Source organism: Mesoplodon mirus (genome assembly GCF_964341445.2).
Source record: "Mesoplodon mirus genome assembly, chromosome: 8".
NCBI lineage: Eukaryota > Metazoa > Chordata > Mammalia > Artiodactyla > Ziphiidae > Mesoplodon > Mesoplodon mirus.
This window is the reverse complement of record NC_138984.1, coordinates 77,474,509-77,494,819: the sequence shown is the minus strand read 5'-3', so window position 1 is coordinate 77,494,819 and position 20,311 is coordinate 77,474,509. Positions and strand designations below refer to the sequence as shown.

The 20,311-nt window shown below is 34.4% G+C and overlaps 1 protein-coding gene across 5 annotated transcripts in view; it reads left to right on the top strand.

The window, feature by feature from the left end:
- FAP (fibroblast activation protein alpha) overlaps nt 1-20,311 on the top strand; it is a 71,635-nt gene that overhangs the window by 14,526 nt on the left and 36,798 nt on the right. For 4 of the 5 annotated variants that reach the window (XM_082630325.1, XM_082630328.1, XM_082630324.1 and 1 more), the window contains 10 exons: nt 2,130-2,228; nt 3,196-3,290; nt 4,214-4,288; nt 5,891-5,943; nt 9,494-9,566; nt 10,271-10,391; nt 11,292-11,446; nt 13,467-13,570; nt 15,394-15,529; nt 19,161-19,205. In XM_082630325.1, the coding sequence (XP_082486451.1) occupies nt 2,130-2,228; nt 3,196-3,290; nt 4,214-4,288; nt 5,891-5,943; nt 9,494-9,566; nt 10,271-10,391; nt 11,292-11,446; nt 13,467-13,570; nt 15,394-15,529; nt 19,161-19,205 (956 nt within the window). Of the gene's footprint in view, nt 1-2,129; nt 2,229-3,195; nt 3,291-4,213; nt 4,289-5,890; nt 5,944-7,988; nt 8,116-9,493; nt 9,567-10,270; nt 10,392-11,291; nt 11,447-13,466; nt 13,571-15,393; nt 15,530-19,160; nt 19,206-20,311 lie in introns of those variants that run through there. The other variant, XM_082630327.1, reaches the window with a different exon arrangement.

Below are 20,311 nucleotides of genomic sequence, written 5' to 3'. Positions count from 1 at the left end.
TGAATTAGCTCACTTAATTTAACCTTCTATAAAAATGAAGATTAATTATAGCTAAGAATTTCTCAATTAAACATAATTGCAAGTAAGGAAAATTATATGCAAGGATACTTAAATAGGAAAATCTATTATATAAGTCATTAGCCATAATCAAACCATTATTTATGCTAGACAAAAAAAGATATCACCAAGACTATATTCATTTATTGAATTAATATTGAAAAAAGTTTAAAGAAAAACAATTACCTAGTTTTTTCATATTCACAGTAAAGGAATTCTCTAAATTAAAATTTTTTTCATCTGTATGTTCAGGGTTGTGAGGACACAAATTAAATATATCTCAAAAGGAAAATAATTTCCATTATAAATAGTGTTAGAATTTCCCCTTGACTATATTAGAAACAGATTACAATTTGATCTTAAGAGAGTTAAATAAAATTGAATTAAAATACTTAGCAATTATACTAATGCTGTTGCAGTAAAATGGTAGTATTTTATTCATAGAATGGAAATTATAAAATCAGTGGTATGAATTTTGCACAAGACCATTTAATTAAATAGAAGCACTTTCATTATGAATACTTGTATGGCATGTACAACCTTACTTAGGATGCAAAGAACCTGTACAAAGATGATTATTAGAATAATCTAATGTTATTAAGTATTTAGTGCCTGGTTGCATAGGGGTTTATCAGCCACTTATGTTCTTATAGCTACCAGGAAGGTGAAGAAATATGAATAAAATAATCACTCAAATACATACAAGATTACAAACCAAGACAAATGTTCTTAAAATAGGGAACCTGGCCTATGGTAATGTATAACAAGGGAACCAGACCTAAACCAGGGGATCAGGAAAGGGCTTCCCAGAGAAAGTGGCACTTATATTAAGCACTAAAGGCTGAAGAGAAGTTATAAGGAGAAGGGAGAAGGTGGGAAGAGGTTCAGTAGCCCTGGCGAAAGAAATCAGTATTTGAGAAACAGAAAGCCCAGCATGTTTGGAGTCTACAAAGTAGTGAGAGTGGGGCAAGAAGGGGCTGGAGAGGTAGACCATTCCAGACCAGCTAGGGCCTATAGTACAGACTAACATTTTTGGTCTTTATCTTAAGAGTCATAGAAAGCTGTGGAAGAGTTTAACAGGAGGATATAAATGTAAGCTCATCTTTGACAGTTTTATTTTTACATGAACAAATACCAGATTCATATATGCTATTCAAGGTATAGGACACTTTTCTAAGTTTTGGTTCTGTAAGTGATGGCCTGGAGAAGGGGTAAGGTGGGAGGGATGGAGAACAGGAATATGGATTGAAGAAGGATTGGAAGTTGGTTGCCAGAGTTTCTGGTATATCTGACTGTTTCAGGGCTCTATAATGAATTTGTTCTGATAATGGAAATCACGTTTGAAACATAAAATTGTTTTGGAGGGTTCAAATACAGGAGAAATTTGCTTGTGGTTTGTGAGCTACTTTAGGTTAGTTTTTATATGGAGAACCTCTACTCTTGGAATTTCCAAGGTCATTTGTATAGATGATGTGGTTTTCTTTTCTTCTGGTCCATTTTCTCTTTATAAAAACCCCTAGCCAGGATAAGAAATTATCTACCTTCATTAATGCCTTTCTTGAGATGTCTGAAAGTAAGGATTCTGGATGATGTCATTTGACCAATTGGGATGCTAAAATATATCACTGATAAATCAGTAGCAATCCAAGCCAAGCATATGTGAGGAACTACAATGAACTGCTTAAAAGGCTAAATTTTTAGTGAAACCTGCATGGTCTGCAATCCCAGCTTTGCAAGACCTAGAGTTATTGGAACCTCATCTCATCTTTCTTCTTAAAAACCTCTGAAAATTCTTCACTGTCTGAAGAATAATGTCCCTGCTGCTCAGCATGGTCCCTGTCACACTCCTCGAGATTTTCCCACCAGTGTTCCTTTCCAGGCAATCAAACTACTTCTCTAAGCCTCATTAGCTTGTCTATCAAAAAGGAAATACTACTCAGAGCTATTAAGACAAGAGTTAAACAAGGATTTAGTAATGGCAGATCTTTTCATTATATGAGGAATAACAGATGAGAGACGTTTGAGTTATTCATCTTCTTTTAAGTAATAATATGTTTCTTCCTCCCCCAAAGTTCATAACTCTGAAGGAAGTACAACAAGAGCACTCACACTGAAGGATATTTTAAATGGGACATTTTCTTATAAAACATTTTTTCCAAACTGGATTTCAGGTAAGTGAATTATTTCTTTACCTTTTGGGTTTTTTTTAAATGTATGATTTTTGGTTTTTATTTTTATTGCCAACAATTCTCTATGGTAACATAAGCCATCTTAGTTGAAATGGATAAAAACAGCAATTATTTAGATAAGTCAAGTGGCCAACAAAATATTTTTTCACAGAACTATTTAGGCAGGGTTTGTCCAATAGTAATGATGCCAATACAGTAGTAGCTTTAGCAGAACAGTAAAATCTGAGAATGCACTGTTAGAATAAATTGATCATATGATATATATAGCTTTTCAGAATGGGAAATAAGCACCTATTTAGAAGAGGTCATGAGTATTTTACCAAAAGAAAAATTCCATTGTTAATCTAGATAATCTGAGAAATGAACAAATCCTAACTTGAAGACAAATCCTTTAAGGTCCATAAAATTGATACTTACATATAGTTTTTCAAAATAGTATGTTGTCAAATGAGTCTAATCAAACAAGTGGTAAGAGTAACTAAATTGTTTATATTATATATAATTCATGTCTAAAGTGCCACTAAACAAAATAGAATATTTTCATTTTCTCTTTAGAAAATAATAAGCATATAAAATAGGTTTTAAACTAAGTCAAACACGGCCTAAATGGAATATATATTTTTTTATTGCAGAAGAAACATACAATTTTAAACTGGTTTATTCTCTTTGTAACACAGAGAAAATCCAAATTGACTCCTAAGCACCCTGAACTGGTTAGAATAAGGCTCCTACTAGCAAATATGGCATTTTTGTGTAATATAGAAAAACAACCCTTTCCTCCCTTCCACCATCAACTTACTATCATATTTTAAATTTGACAAAGCAATATGTACCAGACAGAGAGGAAGAAGAAAGTCAGTATGTGAAATAAGAGAGGCTTCTCTTTGTTATAAATGTATTTCCTGTTAAGGGAGATCATTTCAAGTTTTGTTTTCCTTCTTGTTTAAAGGACAAGAATATCTTCGTCAATCTACAGATAATAATATAGTATTTTATAATATTGAAACAGGAGAATCATATACTATTTTGAGTAATACCACCATGGTATGTATCCTCCATTATCTTCCTCCTCAAAAACCTCTGCCAGCTCTTCACTGACCAAAGAACAGAGTACAACCTGAGCACCTGATCTGGACCCAACCTGCCTTCTCAGCACCATCTCCCACCACAGTTATCCTCCCATTCTCTCTTCTAGTCACACTAGATTATTGCCCTTGCCCGCTCAAATCACTTAGCATTTTTCTTCCTCTGCAGAACAGGTATCCTATGAGATAAAATGTACAAACTCAGTTCTTATAATCAGGCAAACTGAGGTTCAAATCCTGGCTCTGTCATTTACTAGTTATGGAGCCTTGGGTAAGATTCCATATTATTCCATCCTCACCATGCCTCAGGTTCTTCCTCTGTAAAGTAGGAATAATAATACCTCTTTGGGTTAGTATAAGAATTAAATGAAGTAACATTTGAAAGTGCTTAGGACAGTACCTAATAAAGGCTCAGTGACTGGTCCTATGATACATGGGCACATGTTATTCTGGCCTCCTGGACTCTCAGACCTACTTTCTCTACCTTTAAGAGCCTAATAATGTTTTAGAGTCAAGCTCAGCTGATATTTCTCCTTCTCTGTGCAACAAACCATCTTATCATTTGCATTCAATCACTCCCTGTTTAACACTTTTGCAATGTTATATCTCTTTTATAAAATTTTCTAAATTGTAATGTTATTTATTTAGAAGTTTACTATTATAAGCTTCTTGAAATCACAAAGTATATCCTATTTATCACATCCTCATCCCCTAATGTGTAGTAAATTTCTTTGTATACAGTAGGTACTACTTAAACTTTTAAAAAATTGCTTTGAATGTATATGTGGGAGTATATCGATGATATAATATTCTTTTAGAACTACAAATTTATATGGCTCTGTTATTTTTTCTGTATTCTAATCAACTTCTTCATAATTTCAGAAAAGTGTGAATGCTTCAAGTTATGGTTTATCACCTGATCGGCAATTTGCATATCTAGAAAGTGATTATTCAAAGGTATTGACTATTTAATTTGGGCTTATCTGATTGTATCTCCTACTAGCCCACAGATTGGTTTATAAAAGTAAGAGGAAGCAAGAGTCTATCTTTATCTCTAAATATTCAAGAAATTGATGCAATTCTAGCTGAACCCCCAAAGCATAACAGAAACATATACAAATAATTCAGAATTTGGCATTCTTGTCTGGTTACCATCAAGTAGTAGAAACTACTTTCATCTTAAGGGAAAAACTTATTTTGGGGACACTGATATTCATCAGAAAAAAGTTATTTGGTATCATGAATCATTAGTCAATTCTCACATATTTTAACCTTGTTGATATTTATTATTATTGAAAATGGAAAAATCAAGATATACCTTATTGAATTCACTTGCTTTTTAAGGAACCCCCGTACTGTTCTCCATAGTGGCTGTTTCAATTTACATTCCCACCAACAGTGCAAGAGGGTTCCCTTTTCTCCACAGTCAGTATATTAATATATATATATATATATATATATATATATATATATATATAAATTAACCCTGGTAGACCAGGGGTTTAAATCTGTCTTTGAAAGCCTAGTGTAGGAGAATCCCACATAGCTGGACTATTAGGCCTTACTTAATTTCCCCCTCCTGAATGAAGTTGTGGATGGAAGATAATCACCTTATTTTTTCTACTTATGCTGGTAAAAGGGAAGAAGAATTTACTATCAAATTCAACTTCTAATAGTTACTCTGAATTTACTATCAAATTCAACTTCTAATAGTTACTCTTAGATCAAGAACCTTTTGTTTTAACTGCCGTTTTTCATATTCTACTTGAGATGCTAAACTCCCTTAATACACAGAATGAAAAGTCAAGCTTGCCCCTTCCCCATTGTTCAGACAGCTGATTATTTTCCAGTGGACCAGGTCTTGGTCACCTGCAATCTTCAGAAAGATATGTTTCAATCCACTGGAGCTTCTTTGCCAAAAGTTTGAAAGCCCTTTAGGAAACAAAATCCAGAATAATACTTGCTTTATTCACTAACTACAGCACAAATAAACTTAATGAGAAACGAGCAGTTTTTTTCTGGAGGAATTACATGCTATATATCTCTTATTTATTTTTTCAGTCTCTACTATTTTAAAAAACTATGTTCAAAGAAAAGCAAGCATTTAGCAACAAAACTATATTTCGAATAACTTCTCTTCACCCAATTTTAAAGGGTTATTATCATAATAATTACCCAGGTGCAGGGTAATCTTTATGGGACTTGGAAATTATAGTGGTTTTACTTCAATCAAGGTAAAGCATAAGGGGAACATTTTTTAGGGTAGAGTGTGTCAGAGAAAAGCTTTTTATGTTAAGAAATGTCTTTGGATATGCTTTTTATGGAGTGAGGATTGAATCATTGCTGAGATTAGTTCTGGAATTTGGACGAACAGCACAAAAGTCCACAGTAAAACTCTTTAAATGAGACTCATTTAGAATTGAAACATGCCTTTCCTAGTGCTTTGTGAAAATAGTCCTTTTATAATTCTGAACCTTGAATTGAATGACCCATGATTATACATTATTGACCTAAGCTTTTTAAGAATCATGATTTGTCTTTGCCTCTTCTTCCTGACAGCTTTGGAGATACTCTTACACAGCAACGTATCACATCTACCGCCTTACAAATGGGTAAAACTTCATGTCTTTTAATTAACACTACTTAAGTCTCATATAGAGACTTTTGCACCCCAGACTCTGATTTGAGATTAAGACTGAGTTCTCTTGTTTCTGGTCTTAATTTCTTACTTCTTTACAATATATGTATACCTGTACAACTTAAGAAATTCAAAGAAATACTCCTTTGGAATATTCACCTCTTTTTATTTGACTCATATCTTACATTTTATACACTCTATAGTTTTACTTTTCCTACTTTTGAACACCAAATTATAAATATGTAATTTATAAAAGTACACAAATTTATAAAAGTACCAAAAATGAATGGGAATGATACACAATGTTGGGGAGAGGGGGTTCCTTCATTGGAAGGAAGCAGAAGGGAGGGAGATGCAGTATTTAATTTAAATTTAATTAATTTTAAATGAATTGTTTTTTAAAATGTAAAATGTTAATATCTTTTAAATTTAGATGCTAAATTGTCATCTATTATATTATTTTTTATCTTTATGTTTAATTATGTGAAATATTTACAGCTTACAAGAAAAAAAATTAAATGAATGAGTAGGTAGGCAAAGGACTGAGGGAGAGAATTCCTGGCAGAAAGAACAACATGTAAAGGCCCAAAAGGAAATGAAAGCACGGAGTGTTCGGGACACTCAAAATAGGTCAGATAAGTTGAAATTGGAGGAGGGCATGCTTACTAGTAGGAGGTGGTGTAAGTTTGGGAAGGAGTTGAGGCCAGAAATCATGGACCAAATAATAATGAGGAAACCATTAAGAAGAGTTTAGATCCCATTCTGATGACAATAGGGAATCACTGAACAGTTTTAAATGGGAAATGACATGATCAGATTTGCACTTTAGAAAAATCTTTCTGACTAAGTATGGACACTGAATTGCTTAAATTATTCCTCTTAATGTGATATCCTATTTGCTGTTATATAAAAGTGAAAATACTTGTATGGCTTGAAGAGGTACTGAAAAATCTTATGGTCTATTTCCCCTTTTGTCTAGTAAGAACACAAAAATTTTAAAAAACTTTATGTTTCTACTTCTTTTAAATGTTCAGAAAAGAATAACTCTGATCTTCTTAAACTGTCAAATTAAGAAATAGGAACTGCTATGTAACGTAGACCCTAAATCCATCTAATGCACTCTGAGTCTTTTTCTCTGTATCCACATCATTATCAAATTCAAGAAGTGTTTATTGAGCACCTACTATGTGAAAAGTATATGTGGGGAGACACAAATGAGCTTGAGGTACCAACCCTATTCTCAAGAAACCTTTAGACTAGTGAAGTGGAAACCTTACTCTTTCAGTAGAATTTCTTAAGGCTTTAATCATTTCCTTGTTTTTCTTTTTTTTTTTTTTAATTCTTTTTTTATTTTTGCGGTATGCGGGCCTCTCACTGTTGGGGCCTCTCCCATTGTGGAGCACAGGCTCCAGACGCGCAGGCTCAGAGGCCATAACTCACGGGCCCAGCCACTCCGCGGCATGTGGGATCTTCCCGGACCGCGGCACGAACCCGTGTCCCCTGCATTGGCAGGCGGACGTTCAACCACTGCGCCATCAGGGAAGTCCTCCTTGTTTTTCTTTTAATCATTATGAAATTCTCCACGTCCTACCTATGTTGAGGTTCACCAAATTAAACAGCACTCCAAAAGAAGATGACAATACTAATATTTCAATCATGGTTTGTATAAGCTTTATGGCCTAGAATCATTTTAAATATTTAGCTTTTGTGCAGTGAATTTAATCAAACCACTAATTTGTTTGTTTTTTTCTTGCACAACTATCTAATTTGCGAGATTGGTTTTTTGTCAGGTAAATACACCATAATTTAAGGAGTGAAGAATGACAAATTTGTTGAGATTCAAGGCAAGACTGAATATCACTCATTCCAAGTCTTCTATGTGCCTCCTAAAGGTTTATAAAAAATCTACCATAGAGAAAATGAAGATAGTTCTGATTTCAAGCAAGGGAAGGATTACTGAGGACATGACAGCCTTTGTAAAGCACACTCCTCCACTTTCTCTCATACTGTAAAACACAGACAATGGCAGCTGTGGTGACCTGCCTGCCATGAAGAAACTGCACACTGAGATTTTCAGCTTGGTGCTGTCGGCATGCTTGAGATTCCATGGTATATGGAAACCTAAGGCAGTGTTACAATGTCAAAGGTAATGTGGACACTGGTTTGAGAGAGAATTATAAATCAAGGATGAATGTCTTCTCTTCTGGGACATTCTTTTGCCTGTGCCCTCGTATGTTGATCTGTTCCAGACTTCCCAGGGGCCTGGTGCTCATAAACTTCCCTCCAGCAATCAGGATTCCCACTGCAGCACCAACAGTCTCCTTCCTCCGGGGCCATCACTCTTTCTCCAATCAAAGCTGATCTGTCTAGTGCCATGTTCCCTCATTGGTCGCTAGGCCTCGTACTTCATGACCTAATAAGTTAACATGTGTTGCAAGTCTTCACAGGTGTCCAAAATTTAAAAGAATGGGAAAAGTAGAAATATCAAGCATATGTTAGGTCCAAGTTGGAGAGATTTTTTTTGGAGGGGGCAGACAAGGAGTCTTCCTTCAGACTCTTCAAATTATACTTTGGAGGCAGGTCTTGTTTTGCATCTCCACAAAAGCATTCTTGATGAAACTATTCATACAGTCTTCAAGAAGATAATAGTCAAAACTTAAGCACAGCATCCTACAACTCTTTAACACTTATAAAAATCTGAACACATTCTTGCTGAAGAACTGTAGAAACTCCACAGAGCAAGTCAGTCAATTGAGTATTTGCAGGGCTACTCTAAGCATCAAAGTGAGATTTTTGGTCAATAATATATTTGAAATTTCCCCATGGGTGGAGTGGAGGACTTTCAAGCTTAAGGCATACTGCCCAGTATATGATCTGTTTTTTCAGTTTAGCTTGAGATCAGATGTTCCTTTCCTTTTCTGATTTCAAGTCAGATCCTTGGGGAGATTGTCAAATGGCATCTTATTTTCAAAAATTTGAAATGCATATGCATTCACAGAGATGGCGGTTGTGAATGAAAATGTGGAAGAGTACATATTAAACTTCAGCACAATTATAGAATTTCAGAGCTGGAAGGCTTCAGCAACCATCTCAGCCTGGTGTGTACACATTTTACAGTCCTGAGGGTTAAAGGGCTTGAGTTTAATGAGGGGTCTTCCAAGAGCTAGCAATATGATGTTTAAAAAGTCTTATCATTTCTCTAACCTCAAGTTTATTTTCTATAAGATGAGGGGGGTTCCATTAGGTAATTTCTGGAGGTATTCCCACTTTCTCAGTCTATAACCCATTAATCCACTCACCTCAATATAAAAGGTCAGAAGTTAAACGACCTGTAAGTAACTAGTGAAGAATTCCAACTACTACCCCATGTCCTCTGTCCCATGTCGTCACATTTTTTCCATTAGGTTTGAAGAAGCAGAAACGATGATGCTTTATGTTTATTGTTTGTTTATTTTTTCTTTTTATACCTGTTATTTGCATTGAACAGCAAAGTTTATTTATTTATTTTCTTTCTTTTCTTCTAGAGAGTTTATAAGAAGAAATGAGCTTCCTCGTCCAATTCAGTATTTATGCTGGTCGCCTGTTGGGAGTAAATTAGTAAATGTTTAAATTATAGAAGTGTTTAATCATTCAAATAAAAGAGGAGCCATTTGATTTTGGCCTTTGTTAAATTTCCATGCCTGAAAGAAAAAAAAATACATTTATGACTATTTTAAGTGGTTAAAAACGGGAAGAGTTTTGATAAATTGAAACCCATCTGAGAATTCCGTAAAATCTCAAGCTCATGGATAGACTTCTTTAAATATCGCAGTCAAAAACTTTATCCTTATACTCAGCCAGAATGCGTTGTGCCAGAAAGCTCAGGAAAAATATGGTTTTCACAAGTTTCCCAGACTAGCTTCAGACAACATGAAATTTTGTCCAAGCTCTTATTTAAGGACTCTAAATAAAGATTAGATCTGGCTAGCTATTAATATTCAGAGATTTATTTGACTTTCTGTCAATATACACAATTATTTATTTAGATAATAAAGGCAACGAATATAATAGCAGGCTTTATTCTCTATTTAATATATAGACTTTAAAATAATAATTTTTATGTTATGTTAAAAATCATAATGTTAATATAAGTTGGTTGGGGTTTCTTGACCTATTAAAATGATATCTTAGGCGTGAGGCTTTTTGCATCTGGATTATCACTCTTTTTATAAGTATTAGATGAATAATTAACACAAACATGCAGGCTTTATTGTATTTCTTATGAAATTTCTCCTTGTTAACTAACTTACCACCACTTCTAGGCATATGTCTATCAAAACAATATCTATCTGAAACAAAGACCAGAAGACCCACCTTTTCAAATAACATATAATGGAAAAGAAAATAAAATATTTAATGGAATCCCAGACTGGGTTTATGAAGGTACGCTGTATTCTTTTTTTACTGCTACCGTTAGGCTTTTAATTGAAAATAATCGCACACGTTTAGTAACGTTTAGATGAGTGGTATGTTACTGAGATGAATGGTGGCATTTCTGAAAGCTGTTATCAGGTTATGAACAGGACGTGCAAATTCTGAAAGAACAAACTCTTGTTATCTGACTTGCAGAATTTATTTTCATGAGCATTATAAAGTGGTAGTAATAATTTATATTCCAAGAAGTATCTGGTCCTTAGATGCTGCGTTAGTACATTTTCTCGGGTTTGTTTTTTTCTTGCAAAATAAACCTTTTTTCCAAAACTAAACAACTGTCTGTATTATTTTGCAGGAAAATATTCTCGGCTCTTGATGCTCTCATGAATTTTGTCCTCTTTCTGGGTCATGTAGTATCTAGGAATTAACTGGACTTTAAAAGGTTTTCTAGTCCTTGCCTTTATTAAAAATGTATATAACTGAATTAACTGTTTTTATTTAAAATATTCCCAGGAGAGAAAGTTAACTTTCAAATTTATGTCACTCTGTAGTATAAGTACAGTTCTCCTTGTTTTGGCTACTTTAGATGACTGTAAAAATCAGAAGCGGCCCCAAAAGGGAAAATTAATTATTGCTGAGATGTTTACTATTTATTTTTAAAATTACATTTCTGATTAATGTCAATTCCCCAGAAGACTAATTGATGTTTGATATAGGGTATTAAGTTAAACTATTCCTCTAAATCTAGATCATTTATCTTTTGATAACCAAAGCATGGCATATGTCATATCCACATTAAATAAATTATTTCAGTTAATAAATGGTTATATACAATGTATTTTGAAGTATTTATGATGATTTTAACAGTACACTGTCATAGTAATTAATATGGTAGTATTTATTTTTCAGAGGAAATGCTTGCTACAAAATATGCTCTCTGGTGGTCTCCTAATGGAAAATTTTTGGCATATGCAGAATTTAATGATACAGAGATACCAGTTATTGCCTATTCCTATTATGGCGATGAACAATATCCTAGAACAATAAATATTCCATACCCAAAGGTATGTGGAATACTTTTAGCAGATGCTTCCATTTCCCTGGTGTCAAAATGAGCAACCAATACCATGAATAGAGGTGGGATCAACAAGTTTGGAGAGCTTCTTATCCTTGTGCATTGTAAGGCAAACATTGTACTGTGCTCTATTATTTATGTGGACATCTGTTGCTTTGGACATCTGGTTGGGCTGGATGAAGTAGTCTTTGCAAAATCCATTGCAGAGTCTTTGAAAAACATATGGTCTAGATCATGGAGGAAAAACAAGCTTAACTTAATTTTAATTTTTTTCATATTTCATGCTCCAAATTCGGGTAAAGTTCTGTTTTGCAATTCCCTCTTGAATTCTCATGTAAATTCAAAGTAGAATGGGAAATTAAAATGTTGAATGTGGTGTTCCTCTCATGTCGAAGTAAGCCTGAGTTATGGTCTTTTCTGGACATACATGGTAGGTTAAGTTTATGAGCCTAGGTTCTTCTTTGAGGGAATTAGACATAGTGTAAGCCCTCAGTTTCTCGTATAAACATTCTAGAATCCTTAACTTACATACTTCACATACAGTCCCATGTCTCAAGACAGTCAACCTGTATGCAAAAGAAGAACGGCCAGGTCACAGTGGAGAAACGTCGTATCCTAATTTAATTTAGACAAGAAATCTGAAAGGGGATCAAATCATAAATTCTCCTCTTGCACAAGGAGTGGAAGTGATTTTAGAATTTAGCTCTTTGTTCTTAAGTCACAATTTTTTTCCCTTGTCAAGGGGAACACTGTCATAGGAGCCAATGGGTCCCTATATGTGACAAAGACGGGATGGATATGCATACACACAAGTGGATTCCAAAGCAAGTCAAAGTGGCCATATCAAGAGAAACAGAAATTCCAGATAGTCTAAAATTTATGTTAAAAGTCTTTTGAGAAAAGGCAATGGGTGGGAGATGAGTGTTTAGGTAAGAGACACCTCAGGGTTGTATATAAAGTCTGGAAGCTGAGATGTTTGGAAGTGAGAGGTATGATACTTGGAACCCAAAAGATGTAAAAGAACTTGGATCTTTAGAAGGTGATAGGGTGCAGGAAGAGATGCAGAAATCCAGAACTGAGAAGTAACTCACATGGATAGAGAAGTCAGGACCCAAATTCTCATGTTTCTTTGAAGGCTGAAGTTGCTGAAACATCTGACATTGAACTGAGGAGTGAAGCAACTTGAAAGAAGCAGAAAGTCCCACCTAAAGCTCAGAGTGAAACAGGAAGGTGTGAGGAGAGCCTGGACAATTTCTTTGATAAAGCCAAATAGCATGGAGCCATTTATGGCTATATATCTAAATTTTGTGGATTTAAATTGTTTGACAATTATAAGATTCTCTTTTTCTGTAGTAAAGTAACTGCACTCTAAGTAGATGTCTGGGCATGAACTATACTGTCATGTAAATCTAGGGCATATACTAGCACGTAAAGCACAAAGCTAGAACAGTGTAAATCCCATGATACTTTATTTTGAGGTGGAATTTTCCTAATTTGGGAGTATTGATAGCAGTAATAATGTAACCAACTAGTAGACTATCTGGTAATTGTCCTAGACCAAATTACAGGATAAAAGCAAAAGGTATCTTTCATTATCTATTCTTTACCCTTTCTTACCAAAATCAATCCCCCTTGGCACTCCCCTTGGCATGTGAAGCAATATTATTATAATTAATTATCCTAATAACAATTATAACGGGAAATATCTGTCTTAAAAGTCAGAAAAGAGAATATCACTTACAGAACTGACTTTTATAGCCCAAATATTTTTCCCTATGAATCAAAACTCCCTCATTAATCACTTAAAATATGTGTTTTCACTCTGGTTGCACAATATTTGTAATTGCACTGAAGTGAAATTCGTGGTCATGTTATAATTAGAATGTTTTCAACAATAATATACCTAACATTGTTAGCTAATAAAAATATGCCTAAATTCCTAAACTGTCTTTAAAATGTTAGTGATAATTAGAATATTATGAGCTTATATATGTCCATTTTCTTCACAGGCTGGAGCTAAGAATCCCATTGTTCGGATCTTTATTGTTGATGCCACTTACCCTGAGCATGTAGGTCCCAGAGAAGTGCCAGTTCCAGCAATGATAGCCTCAAGGTATATTCATCTCTGTTGCTTCCCTTTTCAAACTGAATTTTAACACTGAAATTTCTTCATCAAGGTTTACATTTCTTTTCTAATGAGTTTATGATGTATATGTTACAGCAAAAATAAGTAAAATTAGCATGCCCAGCTAAATATATAACAAAATCAAAATTCACAAATAAGTTTCTTAAATTGATTTGAAAGTATTAGCCCTTTTCACACATGTAAAGATGACCACGGTGCTCAGTCCAAGTGCTACTTCTGGATGTGTGAGTGTAAGTTAGAGACAAACAGAGAGATAGTAAGATTCATATGTATCCTCATCCTGGCTTCTTCCAAGTCTGACCTACTTTCTCCCAGGGTTTGTAGATCATGCTTATCACATGTGTATGACAAACAGGAGAAGATATGCCAACCCTCTCCAAATATTAGCATTTTTCACTAGGATGCAGTCTATTTGAAACGGTCTGGTTGTAGAATTATCTGTTTTGGGATTAACTGCAGGCAGACAGGGACTGAAGCATTCTCACTTCCCCAGCATGGTGCCCTACGTACATCTTGTCTGATTAGTCCTGGTCATTGAGGTTGAAGTGGGTAAATTGGAGGGGTCCACAAGCCCTGCCTGGTGGTCTTCCTTAGCCCTTCCCACACCCTATCAGGCCAAGGCTTGACTCCTCTCCTCCTGCCTCAGGAAGGAAGTCAGCCGGGGCCAGATGATTGATCACTAATAGGAAAAAAATCCTCATCAGAGGCCTCTGCTGGGCTTTGCCAAGATGAATCCCCTCTCAGATAATCAAAAATAGCTTTAATTTTTTTAATTATCCATTATTCCCCACCCTAATCTAGTTGATGAAAACTTGACTGAATGCATCTGGTTTTTTATGTGTCATTCTCCTTAGGAAGCAAGCAGAATGATAGGAAGAGCATCATGTAAGGAGTCATGAGGCTTGTTTAAAGCATCTGTAAAATACTAACAATACAATAGTAATAGCTAACATTTTTTGAGCACTCACTATGTAGTGAGCATAGTCTGTAAGCACTTTAAGCATTCTCAGTAGATCTTTACAGAAAGCTTTAAAACTGGTACTATTATTATTCCCATTTTATATAGAAACAGAGGCATGGATATGTTAAGTAATTAGCCTAAGGTAGTATAACTAGTAGGAGATAAAGCCAGAATCTGAGCCAGAGACCCCTTCTAGCTCTGTGAGTTCTTTTAGATTTATGTCCAACATTCTGTGGTTCATCTACATTGCTGTTCTCTTAACTACAAGTTCACCCTCAGAGCCAAGTAACCATTGCTGCCTTTCATTGACATCCACTTTGTGCCAAGCATTGTTTGAGTTACTTTGCATACATCATCTCCATTTTATTAACCCGAATTTCAACCCCTGACCATGGTCACAGTTAAAACTCGGCTTCCAACACAAGCCTGCCTATCTTTTACCCACTTAGCTCTCTTTCAACTAGTTAAGAAGTGAAAACTTGAGTTTAGCTATGGGAAAATAGCCAGTTTAATGCTTTTTCTCCTCTAGATTAACCAGTAGCTTTGGCCTTCTGTCTTAAATTTTTTCCTGAGATATAAAAATACCAACTGGGAGAAAACTAAAGTGTAAAGCAATTCTATTAGATGAATGAACTCTCTTATAGATATTCTTTAAAAGTCAGCAGGTATATTTAAACTCTCTCTGAAGAGAAAGAAATGTTTTGCCTTCCTTATCTAGAATAAATATTACAGAGTAACAAAATACATCCTTTAGAAAGCACAAATTAAGAAATTATTTGAATGTGATATTGATTTATGGTTGTGACTGTCTGTTTTGATTTGTTTGCAGTGATTATTATTTCAGTTGGCTTACATGGGTTACTGATGAGCGAATATGTTTGCAGTGGCTGAAAAGAATCCAGAATGTTTCAGTCTTATCTATATGTGATTTCAGAGAAGACTGGAAGACATGGAGTTGTCCAAAGGTAGGTTGTATTAAAACCACAGAGGTGTGTTTCTGAAGATGAAAGTACAAGAGTGATGACTTATTTATAGCTAACATTTTATATTATAAAGCAGAATTACTGCATTCAACTCCCGATTGCAAAAAAACACTCTCTATTCAAAGTTTCATTATTTTTATTAAATAAATAAGATACCTTTTGTTTTCTTGAAAGACTTTAGTATTGAAACTGAATAGAGAAAAAGACTAAATGAAACAATGTAATACAGGGAAAATCAGGTATCTGGTTTTGAATTAGGATGGAAATCCATCCTTTTAAGATTATAAGGTTGGCAGTCAAAAAAATCAAAATAATGAAGATGAAAAGATAAGATGGGTCCATTAAGGAAATAGATGTGTTCTATTCAAAAGAATTAGAGAAAAAATGCAAATGGTAACATGTTCTATTCAATGTCAAAACTGAAAAATGAAAACTCCAAAGTAAACAAATATTATCAAAGGAAAGCCAAATACTCCCATTTGAAAATCAAACGTAAATAACTAAGAATGACATGAAACAGATCAAATTATCTTGCTATCCTGTTATCTTAGAAGAGTGCTCAATACTGTGCTAATTTTAGGGAGAAAAAACTTAAAAACTAGGCACAGATTTATAGTTGAGTTTTAATTGTTTTTATTGCTCAAATCCAAACATAATCTGTTGAATTAATGAGTCAGAAAACTACTTCACCAATAGAAAAGCTTCAAAATAAGCCTGTTCATAAGTACTCATATTAGAGACTAAGAAACACAAAATGTTTTCTTTAAATAGGAAATTTTATGGGTACATTTCATGAGACATCTAATTATGAAGAAATGTTTCATTAAACCAAATATAGAATAAACCTATTTTATAAAGTAAGAAAAAAAGCACAAAGCAATCAAAGTAAAACACTAAATTCCATCTAGAAATTAGGACATTATGTTTTGCAAGAAAAAAGTCATATGAATCTGTTTGGAAGTATATCAGGACTATAATAGTCAACATTACTCAGGCTAAAAATATTTTTAAATCACTACTGTGTCTATAAGAAGCTTGACTAATTTTGATGGAATATGCTAGAGCTGATTTTTATCTTATTTATAGTTTGATATACAAAGCAAAAAGATTTTTTGGCTTTAATGCAGTATCATAGGCAAAAAAAGAGAAAAAAAGAATAAACTTGATTGTTCTAGTTAATTAAAAGCCATCTATCTGATTAGTCAACTTTGGGTGAATATATCTTTAACGTTTTCATTGAATCTAGATACTAGGAATTATTGCTTTAATTTTACTAGTGTAAAACTATAAGATTGGTCATTTAGATACAATTTTTAGCTCTTAAAACTAGGCATTTAAAACTGTGATTGCTTTGGAATTTGAAATTCTAATTTATCAAATCTGAGACAACTTAATCCAAACTGACAGAACATATAAAGATGCTCATTCAATGAGATGTGGAATTCCCTGGAATATAAGCTTTAGTTTTATGGCCAAAATCAGTGATTAAGTTTAGAATACCAGGTTTCAATAACCTTAGAATTTCAAAACAACCTCTGTTTCAAAATAGTCTGGTAAGTTCATGGAACGTATTTTCAGATTTAAGAAAAACAGGGTTGAATTTTCCAGTAACAATACTCATGACTGGTGTGTGTGTGTGTGTGTGTGTGTGTGTGTGTGTGTGTGTGGTGTGTGTTTTGTTTTGAAAACAAATAACATTTAAGGTTAAGTGACTTGGCAACACTTTATTCATGTTGGGAGTCATACCCAAAACAAAGAGGCAAAGGAAACTGGCAATAATTGCTTAATATAACAATATTAATAAGATTTATTAAGAAATTTGTAGTTTGGGGGAGAAACATCATAGTATTCTTTCTTCTCTGAAAAGGGAATTAAAATTAATTTTATCTTAATAACTAGAAACAATGAATCAAAAAAGTTTTACTTTATTAAGTCTTGTCTTAACTTGTTCTCTCTGAGACACTGGCCTATCCTTGTAAGAGAAAATCCAAACTGTGTTTTAAAATTTATTACTCCCTTGCTTTTTTTGACAGTACTCTCTCGTGGTTCTCCTTCTACTTTACTGACTGTTCTTTTCCTTTCCAGCTCTTCCTCTTCTGACTTCTCTAGAAATCTTATTATTTTCCAAGTTAATGTATTTTCAAGATAGGCTAACTTCTATAACAATAACAACAACAAAACCCCTCCAAAAATTCAGTGGGTTAATACAATAGAAATTTTTTGCACATTCATGTAACCATCTAATAGTGAGTCCAGGTAAGTGGGGAATGGTGAGGGTATGGGATGGGGTCCCCTGCTTAACAGAGTCATTCAGGAACACAGGTTGATAACATTTCTGCTATCTTCATCTAGTGGCATCTAAGGGTATTCAAGGTTATTCAAACCTGGTCATCAACATCCACCGGGGAGGGAGGGGGGTGGCGGGTGGAAAAAGAATGGAGGATCATGTGAGAGGGTTTTACAGATTAAGTGTAGAAACAGCACGAGTCACTTCTGGTCATATACCCTGGGTTAGAACTTAACACATGACCACATCCAACTGGAAGGGGGCCTGGAAAATGTAGCCTACCTGAAGTCCTAGCAAAAACAGGAAATGGTTGCTAATTATCCTACAGTCTCTGTCACAACTCTCTATTATTCTCCTAGGTGATTTTTATCTAATACTAGAGGTTTTCAATTACCACTTGCCCTACAAGTTCATTCTGAGGATTTGAACTTTTATGTATCTCTGGCTACATCTTCTCTGCTCCACCCTCACTACCACTATGTAGATTTGGGTCTTCAGCATCCTTTTTCCAACATTATAGTAGCCTTCTAATGGCTCTTTGTGCTTCCTTCTATCTTACCCACTTAATCCATTCTCTGTATCATGTTCCCAATTATATTTTTAAAATTGTGATTCTGAAGTCTTTCAAAGGACTTACCTACAGGAGAAATCCAAATTTCCTAGGGTGGAATAAAATTTTCTGTACAATCTTGCTGATCCCTCTACATTCTCTCATCTTCTCTTCCCCACAGTCACCCTCCATTCAGCCATACTGAGCCACATGTGGTTTTCTAAGCTGGCCTTGTCTCTATGCTTTTCATTCTATCTAGAATGTTTTTCCTCTAATTGTCTAGAAAAGTCTATTCATTTTTTTAGGCTTATTAAACATCTGTTCAATAAATGATTGATTGTACTATGCTAAAATATCTTCCAAAATAAGATTCAGTGCAAATTTTAAGATTTCTAGCTGCTTCATAAGATTGAGAAAAGAAAAAAATTAACCTAAACTCCACTGTGAAATGCCTTTTTACCTACATGACACCAAGTGTCTGGCTTGTTCTAAGCCTCCATAGATATTGTCATAATTCCAGTCACTGCCTTATGGAAAATTTAACCAGAATTATGAATGGTTTGCAATAAGATATGGCCCTTAGATCATCCTTGTGTATGCAATGGTGTTGTTGTATTAGATTTTGAATATAGTCATCTTAAACTCAAGTGTGAAGTTAGCTGACTAGCAATAATATACTCCGACCAGGCAGCTTAACTTGTTCAAATGTCCAGATTATATTTAGGGAAAACTGTCCTGCTAATACTATGCTTTATTTGATCTTTTTCTTCTTTTAGACCCAGGAACATATAGAAGAAAGCAGAACTGGATGGGCTGGTGGAGTATGATTGCTATCTTTTCCTTATCTTTTAATGAAATTCTCAGCTATCAAAGGACTATTTGAAATGTATCCAAACTGGCACTACTTGCTTTTATAGAAAAATATCAAGGTAAAAAACACAAAGGTAGTGATCCCTTCAGCAATTTTGTGCCAGACAATTTTTTTTTTTTTTTTGCGGTACACGGGCCTCTCACTGTTGTGGCATCTCCCATTGCGGAGCACAGGCTCCGGACGCACAGGCTCAGTGGCCATGGCTCATGGGCCCAGCCACTCCATGGCATGTGGGATCTTCCTGGACCGGGGCACGAACCCGTGTCCCCTGCATCGGCAGGCGGACTCTCAACCACTGCGCCACCAGGGAAGCCCCAGACAATTTTTAATGTGTATATATTTAGAATTTTATTAAGAATAAATCATATACCTCATGTTCCAAACTTCACTTTTTCAATCAACTCTCTGATATCCATAATTAATATTACCTCTTTAAAAATACAATAAAGATCATTTTTCAAAAGAGAACACAATCCTTGATTTGTTTAAAATAATCTGAATAATTATTAGCCATTGAATCCAAGGAAAATAATTACATTGGGTATCCTTGGTTTAGAGACAACCTACTGTTTATTAAATTTTATATAAATTAAAATGATTAGATGTATTTCATATATATGCATATTCATTCTAGTTTTTAAGTAAAGTGGTATCAAATAGGAAAGTCTGCGTTTTGTTATGGTTTGTGATCACATATATCTGGATTTTTTTGGATAGTTTTATTCAGTGGTTTATAAGGATTTTTTTGTGTAAAAATAAATCATGTTTTAGGAAAATATCAATTGTATCTTATATCCTATATGGAGAATACAAAATAGGACAGATAATAAGTGAATACTATGTGGATGCTCCATTTACCACACACATGTGGTTGAATTCAACTAGCATTTGGGTGGGAAAAAAAGGCTACTTCTTCTGAGATTTGGACACATGCAAAGAAAAAAGAAATTCTTAAGAACTAGTTTAACACATTAACCCAAGACAAGGGACAATAAAGAATTCAGAAATCAATTCTAAGATGATGTCTTGTAAAACTTGAAATTAAGATGGGATGTG